Source organism: Lonchura striata, chromosome 2, assembly GCF_046129695.1.
Source record: "Lonchura striata isolate bLonStr1 chromosome 2, bLonStr1.mat, whole genome shotgun sequence".
Lineage (NCBI taxonomy): Eukaryota > Metazoa > Chordata > Aves > Passeriformes > Estrildidae > Lonchura > Lonchura striata.
The window spans coordinates 71,353,804-71,370,577 of record NC_134604.1 but is presented as its reverse complement, the minus strand read 5'-3'; the positions used below and the strand labels follow the sequence as shown (position 1 = coordinate 71,370,577).

Sequence of the window (16,774 nt, the reverse complement as noted above, 5' to 3'; positions counted from 1 at the left end):
TGCTATTAAGGTTTGGTATCTTTTAATTTTCAAAGTTTTATAAAAGGAGAAGCAGATTGTCAGGTAATGCGGTCAATACATAACCATTAAGACTTTTCTCTACTGAAAAAGGAAGTTCATTTTGGCAAATTTGTGAAATCATAAAATAGAATTACAAAGTCCATTTCACCACAGTGAGCAATACAACATGACAGAACTTAGCACTTTTCTCCTTTGCAAGATCCCACATCATCAAGCCCATGCAGTAAAGTTCAAAGCCCAGCCTGATCTGGCAGCACACAGACCTCTCTGCCTTTTACAGGGTCACCAGAAGAAGGTTTTGGTAAAACTTCAGGCAGACTTCATCCTTTAAATTCTAAGCATATCTGGCCATTTAGACTAGAAACTTTCAAAATAAATCCCATAATTTCTCCATTAGCACATTCTTATTTTTTTTTATTATTGTAGTCACATAGTCTGTATTTTAAGTATATTTTATACATACGCATACACATCCTTACTAATATATATAAAGTATAAATTTACATTATAGATATGTACATAGCTTTATATGCAGCTCAGTATATGTTGTTTTAATATTACAGCATTATTTCTTAATAGATTATTGTAATATGTCAGTATTGCCAATAAAAGGCATTATCAAAGAAAATGCCTACTTAAAAAAACAGAAAGACCTAAAAATGTATTTGGAAATACCAATTTTCTTCACTTCATACAACTTTTCCATCTGTGCTGGAGTTTGTGCAGTTTTTGGAGGCAGAGGAAGGAGTTTCTCTGATGATTTGGCAAAGGAGCAGGGAAAGTATCAGTACCTATAATATTTATTAGCTACATCTGCTGTAAATGCTTTTCATAGACTACACGAGGGCAAGAAAGTCACTCTTGAAATTTCTCCTATCCTGAAGAGGACACAAACCTTGAGGAACTACTTGAAATGACATCTGGTGTTTGAAGCTGACAGGACTCCTTTCTCTTGTCTTTCAGTATGTGTAATAAAATGCTTGGTGAGTAGCAGCAAGGAGCTATAGCCTACTACACATATTCCGAATGAGCATTTCACATAGTTCCATCTGTCATTTATCTTTGATGATTATTTAAACTGGATTCTGAGTTATTTGTTCTTTCTGGCTAGATTATGTTTCCAAAATGCTGAGCCACTTACTTGCCAGGAATAACCATATTCAGTCAGCCACAATGTTACACAAAAGTCTACAAGTAAGTTCAATACAGAGCTCTCATGCTAACCCAGCAAATGCATTTGGAAAATAGTACAAAACAACAGCAATGGGAAAACAGTCACTACTGCTTGCACAGAACAAAGCACTCCTTGACAAAAAAAACCAAACCAAAACAAAACAAAAAAAAGGGTAATTATCAATAAGCTCAAAGTTTCTAGGAAAAAATAAAGGCAAACAGAGCTTCCATCTAAGAAACCAAATAAAAAAGAAACTCTGTAATATCTATGTTGAAACCATCTAATGTATTTACTGGAGAAAAAGTCTTGTATCACCAGTAAATAAATGCTAGTTTCTTCTTGAGGTTCTTTGTTAAAAATCAGAATATTATTTTGCGTAATTCTTTCTAATCAATCTATTTTTTTTTGTTTTCAGGCAAGCTATTTTCTTATCTGTTTATGTTTGTCCATTAACATAAACAGCCAAAGCCTCTCAAGCACTAACCTTTTACTACGTTAGCTAAAAGCACAAAACCATGCAGCTTAACTCACCCCATCTGTCCACATGTATCAAAGTGCCTAGAAGGAATGTTAGTTAGATTTTATTTAATCACTGAATTCAAGGAAAAGGTGACAGATCAGATGAAAGATAGATAGTTAAATTTTAACCTTGACCTCTAAGATTACATTTTACATCATGTTGTTTTAGTATCAATGAAGACACCTGCACAAAGAAGCTCTGTGCACAAAGAGAAGGGAATAAATGTAAATATTTTCAAAGCCAGGAACTTAAAGATGTAAATATTCACATTCAAAAAGCTGAAAAGGATACTGTATATTTAAAGTTGTAAAACAAATTCACATATATAAGTTATATTTAAGGGTATAATTAATTATAACATCATGGTCCTAGAGATTCCAACCTCTCTATACCACATTCTATTTTAGGCACATAACATGACAATGTCTGTATGTCACTAATGCTGAGAATGATGCTTGTGATATATTTAATAACCCAGTTATTGATTTAGACTACTTGATGGATACCTAATACATACAGTATTTCCATAACACAGTGAAATACAGAAAACAAGAGGTAGCTAAGGTTACCCTCATTGGTTGCACAAAGGAACAGTTTCAGAAATCCTGAAGCACATTTAAGGAAAAGAAAAAATATTGGGATAGGCTGAACTAGCAATCTAATTGCGTATTTATCAATGCTTAAAAAAAGGTTTTGAGCTCCACTGTTTCCAGAATATTTTGAAACTAGTACCCAAAACTCATTCATTAAAGATCAGTTCAGAGGCAACAATTTTGCAAGTAATTTAAACTCAGAACCAAACCAATTGTAGTACTTCGTCTACTTCTACATGCACAATAGAGGAAAAAAATTAATAGGAATATATTCACATGATATGCCTGAATTAGAAGGCACATACATAAATTATGTTAAACTGTCTCTTTCATAGCCATAGACTACAGGTATCTGAATAATTTAATTTAAAAATGACTACCCATTTCCTGTTCAGTAACAGGCAGTATTGAATGCATTTACCTATTGAGTTGACTGCCTTGTCATGATCTATGACAACTTTTTCTTGCCACAGCTGAATAAGGAGCCTCTCTAGTTCTGGGTGCTGCTAGAAAGGAACACCAGGGGTGTTCACAGCACCTTGAATCCAACTGCGGCCTCCTCCACAGGCTGCAAGTCTTGCCCATCCTTCTTCAGGAAAATTTAAAGGCTCCATCTTGTAGATGGTTCAAGGACACAACCTGAAGATGCAGTAACAATACTCTAAGACTTCTCCAACCATGCTACAAGCAGAAGAGAAATCTAAGGCTGTGCAGGGAACCATTGTGTGCTGTGTACTGCCACTCAGAACAGTGTAAGACAGTAAGCAGAACAATAACCAGCAGCAAAGTAAGATGCAAAGACAGAAGGACAACATTTTGAGGAAGCTGTCCCTTCCTTTAAGGAAGTTGTAAAGCAGGGGATTTAAAAATCCAAACAAACAAACAAACAAACAAACAATCCTTGCTTAAAGATGCTCCAACCCACAAAAGCAATGGTAATTTTCATTATTTTTACATGGCATTGTTTTACTACATAGATTTTAAGAGTTAATAATGGAACCATGTGGTCAGATTCACACAAACTGAATTCCACTGTGAGGCTTCTCTGTGGCCTGTGAGCCATCACTGAGCAGCTTGCTTGACGTGGATTACAAACATTTGCATAAAATTTCAAAAACATGTTAAAATTATGATGCAGACATGCTTGATTTTACTTAGTGAGCATCCCAGTAATCGTCTATGTGCATCTGCATTCTCCATTAATTTCTAATAGAATAAAGACTTGAAGATAAACACTTCAAAATATTGCTTAGGAGAAAAGAACCTATCCTGGGATTTCTTCTCCAACAAAAGTAGCCAACCTTTTCCTTTTGATGACAGAGTAAACATAAGAATCTTCTTGTATGTTTCTTAGATTAGACTGCACATATACTTTATGGTTTTATTTTAGAACCACATTCCTCCCTCCAGGCGAATCTATACATCATTACAAATCCTTATGCAATTTTATCCCAGGTTCTAAATTTATCAAGATATCTCATCTTAACAGCAATGATCTTTTCCCAGCATGAACCAGGCAAAGATACCCTCACAAAAATTCCCATTCTAACACAATACATCAGTGTCTCACAATTCAAAGCACTAATATATAACTTTTTAGGAATCATTACTAATGTATAAGAAATGCAGTCTTTTTTTCTGTTTGGTGACTGAATTCAAACACCACATGTATATTTTTATCTGGCCAAAAATCCTTCACATGTGCTTATTACACAGAGATTCCTAAATAACACTATATTTTATTAAAATTAAAATCAGTTATTATTAAAATTAACTGGGTTTTGTTACAAAACAGATCAAGCAAAAAATCTTAAGTATAATGAGTGAGAAAGTGTGGCCTACAAGCAGTGTAAGCATAACTTAGGTCACAAAGTTGTCCTGGTTACTAAGGATGTGTGAAAAACCAATTAAAATCCCAGAGCTATGCACTTCTTCCTTCCACTGCTCAGTAGAAAATAATTTAAATTATTTAAACAAAATGCTGTTTTGATCTGCATGCAACTAATAACAATTGCTTTGGAAGCACATGTAGCTTACACATTTTTGCCAGAAGTTGCCAATTAAGCAAATATACATCAGACAGGTAACATTCTTATAGCAGACATTATTTTGATAATTTTCTATTAATCTGGGTTGGAAATTTTACCTGAGGAAAAAAACCATGCACAAAACACTGGAACTTGCCTAAACCAACTATGTTTCAGCACTCAATCTCTTTGGAGACACAGTGCAAATCTCAAAGTGTCACCAAAAAACACAGGTAGGATTACAAAACTTTTTAATTTTTTTTTTTTTAAATCAACTTCCCAGTCTGGGAGTCCAGAGACTTCTACTAAACCCCTGATAAAGATAAGTTATATTTAATATATGCACTCTCCCTAGATTATCCTTTGAGCTGTGGTACCGAGTTCTGCATAGCCCTAGGATTTGTTTATACACTATTTTACCTTTCCACAGTGGCTGAACCAAAGGGGTGTCCCGTGAACAAACTAGTATTTGGAGAATCTTTACAGTATTCTGGTTTCTTTAAAAAGTGTAAGGCAATAGTTGCAAAATAAATTTGCATGGTGGGTACACATATAGACCTGGAAAACAAATCTAAGCTCGAGTTTTAATCACTCAAAGCTTTCTACTCCCAGTTGCTCAGAATAACAGTTTTCATACTGTGACATAAAAAGTTGCTACTCCATTGTGTGTGACATGGGAGTCACCACTCCCATGTAGTGTGTGGGTGGTGTGACATAAAAGTTACCACTCCCATTTTGCTTCTTTTAAGAATCATTGACAAAATAATCAAAAAATGATGAAACATTCATGCAGTTTAAACTGAAATTAAAAAAAATGCAATCCAAAATATAATTATTTCAATAAACGCACTTTAAATAAAATTAGATTTTCAGACACTTAAAATATTTACAAATTATCATAAATTGTTTGTTAATTGCTATAAGCACTATCTTAATATTTTCAGTATGCTCAGATACAATATATATATTAAAGACCTCCAGGATACAAATTGAGTCTCCTCTGATCTGGAATAATTGAAGAAGATTGCTGATGCAAGACAGCAACAGTAGAAAAGATAAGATAAAGAGAACCAATTAGACTGTGACCATGTAACAAACCCCAAAAATTTCTGTTAATAGGTTACGATTTCCTCTTTACTTCAAGTAAGCAGTATTAAAAATTTAAGTACCAGCTAATGCTCTCACAACCCTAAAAAACAGAGTGCTTAAACATGGTCATGTTTATCAGCAGACAAGACTTTGCACATATAAAGCTTAATCTATGTGCTAGTAACAACTTTAGTCAGTCTCATTTAGAAAAAAGCGACTTAGACTCAGCACAAATTGTGACATGCTGCAGGGATCACAACTTTTCAAGGGCAAATCAAATTATATTCTTTCTGAAGCTAGTGACCTAAACATGGCCATAAAAAACTCAGCAGGGGCAGGATATACTGCCTCTGGCAGCCTGCTTGCTTCTCAGAATTTTCTTATCATTTGCAGTTTGTGCGCATCCAAGATCGAATCTGCTGTCTATTGAAAAGTTCCTAATTTAGTTGGAGTGGGCAATGTTAGCATTGCAAACTGTGTGCTCTGAGAGAATAAAGGCACAAGAGACAATACTCCAAGTCTGATCAAGGTTATAAACCATACACCATTGTGCCATTTGAATTCGACTACTAAAAAAGAAAAGCAGCCTGTATAATATCAATGCAGTGTGCAGAGCATTGTGGACATTTTTGACCCAGCAGTGTTGGTTAGCATAATAGAAGAAACACTTTTAGTGAATTCAACATAAATTCCCATTCTGAGTTGCACTAGTAGAACAAAAGCCCTTACCCCCTCCCTTCTTTTTTCCTCCTCTTGATACAAGCTGATGAGGTAATTTTATTAAAAACCAAAAATTGATCTAGTTTTTTCCAGCAAAGGCTATTATCTGGTTTGGGTATTGTCAGTGTAGCTTCACAGGTATATAACTAGTGTAGATAGAACCAAAACCTGGTATCTACAAAGAAAAAAATTCAAAAATATTGTGTTCATTTTGCTATATCAATCTTGGTAGAGTTTTACCATCAACACTCAGGACTTACTCCAACATATGTTATATGTTTCTAAACAGTGGGTCAGCAAATGAAGATAGAGAATGAAAACAACTTCATAAATCATGAAAGATTACATTTGAGGTATTATCACATTAAATATAGAACATTTTATTACTGAGATATTTAACCACTTAATGTACATCATAAGAACGGGTAACTGGCAGTGAAAATGGTGACAAAAAAACTGGGCCAAAATTAAAAAAAAAAAACCAACCCTGAACTGAAAAGTCATTGTCAGAATAAACAATTCTATTAAAATACAGTAACCAAACATACTTCACTACAAAATAAAACAGAAACTATCCATATAACTCACAAAAAGAAAACATATTATCTGACCCTGCAAGACCTTTGATTCTGAAAAACTCATACAGGATTATGCTGTGTTAGGCTGGATTTCATTTAATATGAGCAGAAGTCAGAAGTGCCCCTAATCAATATGAGCAGGATTAAACCCATTATAGCAGCAAGAAAGGACAAGAATTAAAAATAGATTTAAGAAACCAGGTCCCAAAGCTATCAGTCTTTGATTTTAGAATATTCAAAAGCTTTACAAGAATGAAAAAAAAAAAAGAGTAAGTAGTAAATTTATAGAACTTTACCTTTGGCATGCTGTTTGCCAGCTTCACTAGAAATTGTACGCCTGAAATTGCCTGGAACAAGTCAAAACTGAAAGATGTCTGATTACTTTGACAGAGATTAGTTTTAGTGAGAAAAATGGAAAATCTAAATAGAGTTATCAACTTCAACTACTTAACCTAAACAAACAGGAAGTATTTCCAGTGAAGTCTTTGTGCAAAGAAGTTACTGATGGTAACTCAGGACAAGAATGAAAATTACTCAGTGGCTCAAATTATGCTTACACACAGACATGACATTGGTCTTAATGACAGAAATTTTTAGACATAATGTTATGCTGCTGAAAAGCATAAAATCTTATTATATTGGTTATTTACAGCATGGAGATACATTGTCACTTTGTCAACTTCACTTTGTCAAATATTTTAAGTAATTACGACCTATTTTGCAGCAATTCAACAGTCAAACTATATTACCAAGGAAAATTACGAAGCACTGTACCATAATCTCACTGCATTCTCAAGAGCAACCAGTAAGTCCTGTTGATGATACAGAAGTATAAACAATTCAATTACATAGTCCTTTAAAACAAAGATAATGAAAATTATGCTGTTTAATTTCAAATACTTGCCTTGACCTGTAATATTCACACACCATGCTGCCAACATTCCCACTATATAGAATACTACAACAGGAACAAACAGTTCAATATTGTTTGTCAGCACAAGCTCAAGCAAGGCGGGTTAAGATTAGCTACAATGAAAACTAATAATAACAGAAAATAAGGTATCCACTATGAGACTGGGCAAAGCATTTTCATATCCCACAATTCCACAATCTCTGAACTGAGAAAAAGATAGTTTCAAAACATGTAATAAAGGTGACTACTTGTTTCAACACTGCTGTACTTTGGGCTATTTTCTATCAATCAGAAGTCACAAGCAGCATCTAAACTGCTTAAAAGACTTTCAGCATGCCTCTTTGGCTCTATCGCTGCTGCTCATAGCTTTCACAATCCACTTGCAGCATTATGATCTGCATGGTAATTTCTTAGATAGGTTTTAAAAGCTCAGTACATTACCTGCAGCAATATGGAGTACAACACATATGGAGAATAAGCTTCTCCAACAATCATTCTACAGGAAAACTGAAAAGTTCAAACTGAATAAACATCTGCAGAGTCCAGCAAGTTACTGTCACCAAAACCAAATCAGTTAACTAAGTCCTAGACTTTTAGACTGCCTCTTGAGAATTATTATGTTATACACTTTATTATTAAAAGTGTACTCATAGGACTGTCCATGCATTACACAGAAGCTACTCCACAATAACACGTCAGCACCAGAATGAGACCTCTTCACTCAACACCTTTTAAAAGTGATTACTTCCCACTTTTAATATATATCTACATACACATCTACTTAAGCAAGAGTTCCATGCATTAATGAAATTGGTGTCAAAGACAAGACTTTCAAAAAATAATGCAATGCGGCTTAGAAACTTCACATTATTAAATGAAGGAACGAATAGGAGCTACATTTTCAGTAGGATATCTGCTGAGTAATGGATGCTTTTCTCACTAGGAGATGGATACAGAAAATTAAAGTTTTAACAAGTATTGTCCAAGGAACCAGGACTACTAGATAATCTATTTAGAAAAATGCCTATCTAACAAAAAGTGAGTTTTCTAAGAAGATGTCGCTTAGGTATTTTCCACAATGAAGAATACAATATTTTAAAAAAGTATTTAAAAAGTAATTATTTTTTCTTTACTCAGGAATAAAGGTTGTCCTCAGGAATTAAAGTTGTCCTCAGGAATAAAAGCTGCTATTTATCTGCTTGTAGTTCAGCCTGTTTAATCACTGCTAAGAGATAAGACATCAAAGCATACAAAGTGTTGAATACTTCAAAAAATTCTTAGATATAAGTAGATGAATGGCACTGCAAGGATAGACTGACCTCTTCCCCCATCACACCTAAACCCTCTGGCCTACAAAGCATTTAGGTCTTCCAGCTTTGAAATAACAAACCAACTCTAATTGACAGTGACTTCTTATCTGAAGGAAAAACAGGAAAAAGCTCATTGCCTCCATGAAAAGGATAAAGTTGGGTAATCATGTAGAAAGATTATATTGTAAACAATAACAATCTGTCCTTGAACACCCAGAACAAATCCAAAGCAAACCACATTTTAGCATCCAGGACACACATTTTGGACATGGTAAGAGGAAATCATTCTGTGTGGTGCATTTCATACAAGGTATGAACTACAAAAGTACTACTTTTGTGAAATATTTTTTTTTTAACAGGCAAAATTGTGCATGAATGTCTAACAGCACCTGACGTGCAGACCAGGCATCGTGGGAGTTTCCTCTGAAAGTTACCAGCAAAAAGCGGAGCTCACTACAGGCCGTGTGTCTGTGCAGAACACAGCGGTCCATCGTTCTGCACGACCAGGGCTGTCAAGGGGAGAGGGGAAAGGTTTGCTAAGGCAAACCCTGCCGTGTCCCGCTGCGGAGAAGGGCGGAGTGCCGCCGGGGAGGCGAGGCTGCCCAGCCTAAGCGACACGCGCTGACGCCAAGGGGGCCGGGGCCGCGCATTACCTGCCACACCACCGGGGCCAGGAGGGCTCCCGCAGCCAAGTCCCGCCTCATGACGGGGTCTGAGCACCGCGGACCCCGACCCGTCTGCGGGCCGCCGACAGCCACCCCCGCGCCCCGGCTCCCTGCGCGCCCTGCCCGCCGCCGGGAGCGGGGATGCTGCTGCCTTACCTGAGCCAGGACCGTCGGGAACACGCGCGGCCGCCCGCTGTAACACGCCGCCAGGCAGCCTCCCCCGACCAGAGCAGCGGCGGCGGCGGCCCCCCACGCGGACGGGCGGCGCTGGCTGCGCGGGGGCCGCATCCCGGCGAGCCGCCCCCGCAGCGGGGCTCGGGCGGCCGCCGCCGCCGCCGCTCTCCACGCCGCCGACATCTTCCCGGAAAGCGCCGCGGCGCCGCGCCGCGCATGCGCAGTGCCGGGCCCGAGGCCGCGGGGCGGGGGCAGCTCCGGCCCGGGCCCGCCGGCGGGAGCGACGCCGCCGCGCAACCGGAGCGGACGGGGCTGGCAGAGAGGTAACCTGAAAGGAGGGTGTAGCCAGGCAGGGCTTGGCCTCTTCTCCCAGGCAACAAACGACAGCACGAGAGGACACAGTCTCTAGCTGCGCCAGAGGAGGTTTAGCTTGGGCATTAGGAGGAATTTCCTCACAGCAAGGGTGGTTAGACGTTGGAATGGGCTGCCCTGGGAGGTGCTGGAGTCATCATCCCTGGACGTGTTTAAGGAAAGATTAGAGGTGGCACTCAGTGCTCTGGTCTTGTTGACATGGCAACGTTGGGCCACAGGTTGGATTCGATGGTGCCAGAAGTGTTTTCCAACCTAACTGATGCCCTGTTTCTGTAACGCGGGCGGAGCGCGCCCGCTGCCTCCGTCCGGACGGGGAGCCCAGGCGAGGGCAGGCGGCAGGGCCCCGTTCCTGGCGGGTTCCTGGTGGGGAGGGAAGGCGGGCAGGGCAGGGACCAGGTGATGGGTTGTGCCAGGGGAGGGGGCACCGAAGGCCTGTGCGGTAGGGAGTGAAAAGTGGCGACGCTTGCAGCGGTCCTGCGGCCCCCCGTGTGTCTGTCACAGAGCTCAACTTCACCTCGTTCCCTGATGTGGCTCTTGTCCCAGAGCAGACTGCCACTGCTGAGGACATGAGGAGCAACGGGTCACGAGCAGGGTTGGAGGTACTGCGGGAACCCCGGGGTACTGAGCTTCCACAAGGGCTGACCCGGCGTTGAAGATTCCCTAGGCTCTGATGGCCCGTATGGATGTGGTGCTCATGTGTGGTCCTAATCAGAAACAACAAAAGCATGAGTAAGTTTAGGATAGGTATCCTTCTCAAGGGCAGAGTAGAGTTTCTTGTAAAATACAGATGATAGAAGATGAGTTTACAGAAATTGTTGTGGCAGAGGTGTTAGCTGAGAAGCATTACGGAATGACTTGGTTGTCAGTAACACTTGTGCCAAAAGACTAATGCTTCAGAGTGCTTTTTTTCTCACTGCCATAGTTTTAACAAAGCTCTCTGGGTCTTGGTTGGTTACATTCAAATATTAATTAGTTGATCACATTCAAAAATTGGGCCATCTGGGAATTAATGATAAGGTCATATGAAGTAAAGCAGAGAGTAAGTTAAATGCCATTTGTATGTTGGCAGTACCAGTATTCTTGTTATGAGAGTAGTTCACCTAGTGACTCCATGTGAATGTGGAGAAAGAAAGACTGATGAAAGAACAGCTGCATGCAATTTTCTATTACTTGGATCTTTGGTTGAGGGCCTTCAGAAGGTACTCAGTCTATTTTAGCAAACTGTATCTTCCACCTCTTTCTGATATGACAGACAGTGCTGTGTTGTCAACATTACAAATGTTCAGGCTCTGAAACATGGAAATGCTTTTTTGCCCTCTATCCACTGACAAAAGGTGATCATCCATCACTGCCATCAAAGTAATTTTAGTTCACTCTCTTTCCCTGACCTGAATTCAGAGTCATTAACTCAGTTTCATAGGAGCATAATTTCAGTCATTTAACTAATAGCATTTCAGAATTTAGCACGTGTTGTTCACTGAGTGTCGTTCTGTGAAGTGTTTGAGACATCTTCAAGAATCTCAGGACTCAAGTCCTTAGCAGGATACAAACCCTTCAAAAACACCTTCTCTGGGAAGCACAAATGACTGCACATTGCAAAATCACCCAGGAGTGCAATATGCAGGATGAATGGTTTCCATCTCTACATTGCATTTTCCAGTTCCCAGAAACTAACTCACATGGGAAAAGCCTTTTTAATCCCAATATAAAACATAGAGGCGAAATCTGTCAATTGTTAAATACCCTGCAAAATCCCACTTCTTCTGTAAAACTTGCAGGAAATTCCTATTGCCTATTTCTGTTTCCCTCTAGATAGATAAAACACTTTCCATCCCAATCTTACACTTTGATACATAGTATTTGTACAAACACCTTTAAAGGACTTTACTTTCTGTGGAAGCCAATAGCAAGCACTTCATGAGTGCCAGCAACATCTTAGAAACATCTTGTAAAGGATGGCTGAGTGATTTAATTTCTAAATGCCAGATCCCTTGATGTTGAATACATGACCACAGCACAGGCAAGGAGATTTAATTCGTTGTTCTGACAGGCATATTCAGGTTTTCTTTAAGTAAAAACAAAGAAGTAGGTCATTTGTCTTCCCTCAGATGACATTCCTGCCTGGAACAGCTACAGCTGCAGTGTCAATGGAGAGCTATCCTCATGTGGCTGCAAGCACGCAATGCTGATGGGCGAGTTAAGTGTCCTCAGCCACCCTTTCTCTCTCTGCAGTAAATTCACCTCCTTGTGGGCACAGGCTCCCAGAAGGAAGCTGCCGCTGTGCTCATGCTGCTCACAGCTGTGCTGCTGTGGCTGTGCTGGTACAGTTGTGAGTGCTAGAACACACGCCTTGAACAGCTAGAAAACTGGTGAGTCAGAGTCCTGTTGCACCCCATGCAGTATCACTGCAGGGTGGTTTATGGCACAAAACAAAGATCTCTGTGGTTTATAGAAATGATGCTGGCAGTCTGGTAGATATAATAAAAGTTTCACCAGACAAATTGAGTTCTGTGGTGACAAATGTCATCAGCTACTGTATGCTGCAGCCCTAAAATGTTACATCCCTTTTCTGTCCTGCTTAGTTTGCTCTTCCATGCTCTTGTAAGCAGAAATAATTACATTTAGCAAGATGTCATACCTGCTTTTTTAAAAAATCTTTCTGTGTGGTGACATCAGATTTTGTACTAGAGGTGTTTGCATTGATGAAAATTTGAAAAAGCAAATGAAAATACTAATAAAATATTTTCTGAAATGTTTAAAATGTAATTTTTCTTTAAGAGTCAATGCCCACTGAATAGTTATGTAACAATGCTTAAATGCAGTCTTTTCTTAGTCTTTCATTAGGCATAATGATTATAATGTAAAGTCACATCAAAAGACAAAAGCATACTGCTATGAAAAAAGCCCTTGTGAGTCCTGTCATTCTCAGGAAATCATGTTTGACAGAAACTTATTTATTTTAAGTTTTGTTACAAAGTACAATAAAAAAAAAAAGCCAAGTCAACATACATCTCCTCATGCCTGAAGGTCCACTTCCACATCTCAGTGTCTTTTAAGAGCGTTAGGCCAAGTTCCAAGCGGGATTCACTCTCTACTAGAACTCCAATCCCCTCAAGAGCATTAGGCTTAGTGCCAGCATTCATTTACTCTTGAAGCAGCTTAAATTAACTCCTGTTACATTCTGTCTAAACCCTTTCTTACAGAGTAAGAGTTGAGAGCTGGATTCAGTCAGTTAGTCTGAAGGCCACCCATCATGCTTGTCTGTCTTCCTGGACTTAAAATGCTGCATAAACTAGATTGGGGAAGTCAGTGATCAGCTGTTTGTAAGTTGAGGGGGGAAGCTGGCAAGCCATCTTTTGTATACATGTCCCCATTTTATGAGAAATAGCGTGGGGGTTGGTTTGACTTATTTAACATAAGTACATATGACAGTAAGCTTCAACCAAATGTGAGATTTTAGTAGGCTGTAAAGTGTACTAACAGTATTTTGATACTTTCTTGGCATAGCTGAACAGACAGCTAATCAAAAGAGAGCAAATATCACTGCTTGGTTTTGTAAGTCAAGAACTGGATTGTAAGATTATATTTTGTCCAATGTCAGACAGAAGATTGAAATGAAAGGTCTCACAAAGCCAGACCTTCCTTAGCTCTTCTTTAGACTTATGTGGTCTCTTAAGAATATAATTTCGGTTTTACTTTAGCAAACATGAGAACAGTCTTTTTGCCTATGAGTACAAGGCAAACACTAAATCAGGTAAGGATGCAAGCACAGGGAAGACAAGTTTTCCGAAAAGCGATTAACACAAAATGTTCTTAGCACAATTAGAAAAGTACAGGGTAATTGACAGAACTGGACAGTCATTAAAGTTGGTCAGCTGATACCTTGGTCTCTATCCAGAGGCTCAAAAGTCCTGCACCAAGGTCTTCATGGTGAAGGCTAGAAGCTGGGTTCAGAGATTTCCAAAGCTGCTTTGTATGACTGTTATTCATAGAATAGTTAGAACCTTTCAAGGTCATCTAGTTGACCTCCCTCCAATGAGCAGAAACATCTTCAGCTAGGTCAGGTTGCTCAGAGCTCTGTTCAGCTTTGACCATTTTCATAATTTCTACCCATCCCTGCTCCACAAGAAAAAAACAGAACCAAACAACAAATAAAGGAGAGATTACTTTCAAGGAATCTGAATTACCTTCCTCCAATGAAGAACCTTTTAAGCTGTTAGTTTGTAAAAAGTCCAGTTGTTTTCTATGCTTTGGAAATGGAACTAATTACCAGACAGTCAACATTCATCCACTAGTAGGTCTGAAAATAAATATGAGCATTTTGTGGCTAGATAACACCATTCAGCTCATAAATAAGACTTCACAGCAATCTTTGCAGTTAGGAGCTACACTATAAATATAGCTTATCTTCAAATATTTTCAACTTGCTAAAGTTACTTGAAAGCTTATCATTATAGAGTCCATTTAAAAGGAAAAGAATTAAAATTTATCTAAGATATGTGTCCCCAAATACCTCTCATAGCATTCATTTATACTGACCTTTCTAACTCATTGTCTTCCCACACTCTTTGTATGTAGCTAGCTGAGAAACGTTCTGGTGTATGTAACAAATTCCTTCAAGCTTCAGAATTACTTTTTTAAAGTGAAGTTGAAAATCAGAGAAGAAAGGTTGAAAGCAAAATTCTTACTTAAAAAAATCTGAGAATGGAAGATAACAGTAATGGAATCGGAAAGATTTTAAAATGCAGTTTTAAGTTGACAGTGACCTTCTTGTGATAAATATTTGATTTATTAAAGATATGGCACACAGACTGATTAAGCATTAAAATGAATGCAGATCAAAACTGATATTCTTTGGTGAAGGAATATTCATTTTTTAAATTTGAAAAGTTTATTTGCTATTACTTTCTAAGTAAGGCCATAGGTCTCAATTCAGTGACAAGTTTCAGATAGTATGCCTAATTTTAAGCACTTTGAAAAATTCTGTGCTCTGAAGCAAGACTATTTAGACATAAAATTAACTGTATACATAAATCTTTGAAGATTCAAGACTTTTTTGCTATTAGATGTGAACTGTAGTTCAACTGCTGTTTTTAATGATAAGATCCCATGGCACTTTTGCAACAATAATAGAAGTCCCCTGAAAATGTTTTAAGTAATGGAATTACATTATGTATTTTAGCACTTATATTCTCCTCATGTTTTTAGCTAAAAAGTTGTCCTTAATTTTTCTTCCTTTGAAAACATTCTTCTGCAGTGCTGCTAGCACTAGGTCTCAAAAAGAGAGACCTATAGGTAAGTAAAATCCTATCATTTTGACCTTTAACCTATCTTTTTATATACATACAAATATATGCAAATTTATATATGTATTTTGTCTATATTAATCATAGGATTTCCCGAAATCTTATTACCAGTGCTTCCTATGTAAATATAGAATTGTGTTGCTGGGACTGTTGTATTTCAGGGAGTGTTTCTCTTTTCTTTCATTCTCTGAAATCAGTGTGAGCATTGCAATCAATTTTAATTATACCACTATTTCAGCCTGAGTTTTATAGGAAGAGTTGGCAGCAATAACTATAGTTAAGATTGCTTAAGACTTTCTGTTGTATAGATTCTGTACTTAAAAAGAGAGAGGGATAGAAATTTGATGTAAGGGTACAATAAAACATGTCAAGATTAGCAAAGTTAATTTTAAGTGTGTTACCTGAAAAACCAGAAGGATTTATTAGGGACTCTGACTTTATGTTTTTAAAAGCAATGTTACTGAAACGGATATAATTTAAAATAACTATTATTATGTAGTTCAAAAAATACTATAAAGATGGCAAGGCATTACTTCACAGTATTACCAAAGAAACAATTATAGAATTATCAGTATTATAACCTGTAAAATATTTTTAAAATATGTGTTTTCTGGAAATGTTGAAGTAGATTAACATCATATATTTATTTCTTGTTTCTTTCACAGACCGCAGTCTAAAGCAACTATTAATAACATGTTGCTGCTACTGTGATTTATTAATGAAAGTCACTTTAATTATCACATCCTTAATACTACTGAAGATGGTGAAGTGTATATAATTTCTGTGAAAAATAAAGGAATAATAAAACTCTAAATTACTGTTTTCTGTAATGTATTCCATTATTTCAAATGGTGTTTTGTTCTTTTGCTCACAATGCTATTTATGAGCTGTGATTGCACCTATTTTTGTATAAGCAGAGGGAAGGCATGATTATTTTCCATGTATGTGTTTAGTTGGTTAACCTAATAGAATGAGTGTGTGATAGACATACAGCTTCACTATAAAAGATTCTGTGATCCTTTCATAAAAAACTTGGAAGTCCTAATATGAAGTTCACTGTAGTCAGCAGAATCTTTTTCCATAAATGTCTGCATTTGGCACTTGCAGAGCTGAAAAACAGCTTTACTATTTGTGTGAATATTGTGGGCAGTCTTTATATATTTGCTGGTGAGGGATCCTCAGCTGCATCAAAGCTGCTGTTGGATCCACTCACAAAAGCACAGTAACAATGGCACTAATAAAAATCCCTGACAAAGCTATGGATAAAGTTGACAGTCCCCATTTGGCAGTTGTCAGGCAGGAGCTGTTTTGC

General features: G+C 37.9%; 1 protein-coding gene and 1 long non-coding RNA gene across 2 annotated transcripts in view; one reads left to right on the top strand and one right to left on the bottom strand.

The window, feature by feature from the left end:
* Window positions 1–9,979, bottom strand: part of MICU2 (mitochondrial calcium uptake 2) — a gene marked incomplete at its 5' end in the record, with an annotated part of 133,880 nt that extends 123,901 nt beyond the window's left edge. The window contains one exon of the mRNA XM_021539938.3: window positions 9,767–9,979. Coding sequence (XP_021395613.2) covers window positions 9,767–9,979 — 213 coding nt within the window. The remainder of the gene's footprint in view (window positions 1–9,766) is intronic.
* Window positions 9,980–10,074: 95 nt separating this feature from the next.
* LOC144245921 (uncharacterized) lies at window positions 10,075–16,276 on the top strand. The gene is made up of 2 exons (XR_013339498.1): window positions 10,075–10,107; window positions 15,365–16,276. It is a non-coding gene; the product is annotated as an uncharacterized LOC144245921 (long non-coding RNA).
* The last annotated feature ends 498 nt before the right edge of the window (window positions 16,277–16,774 follow it).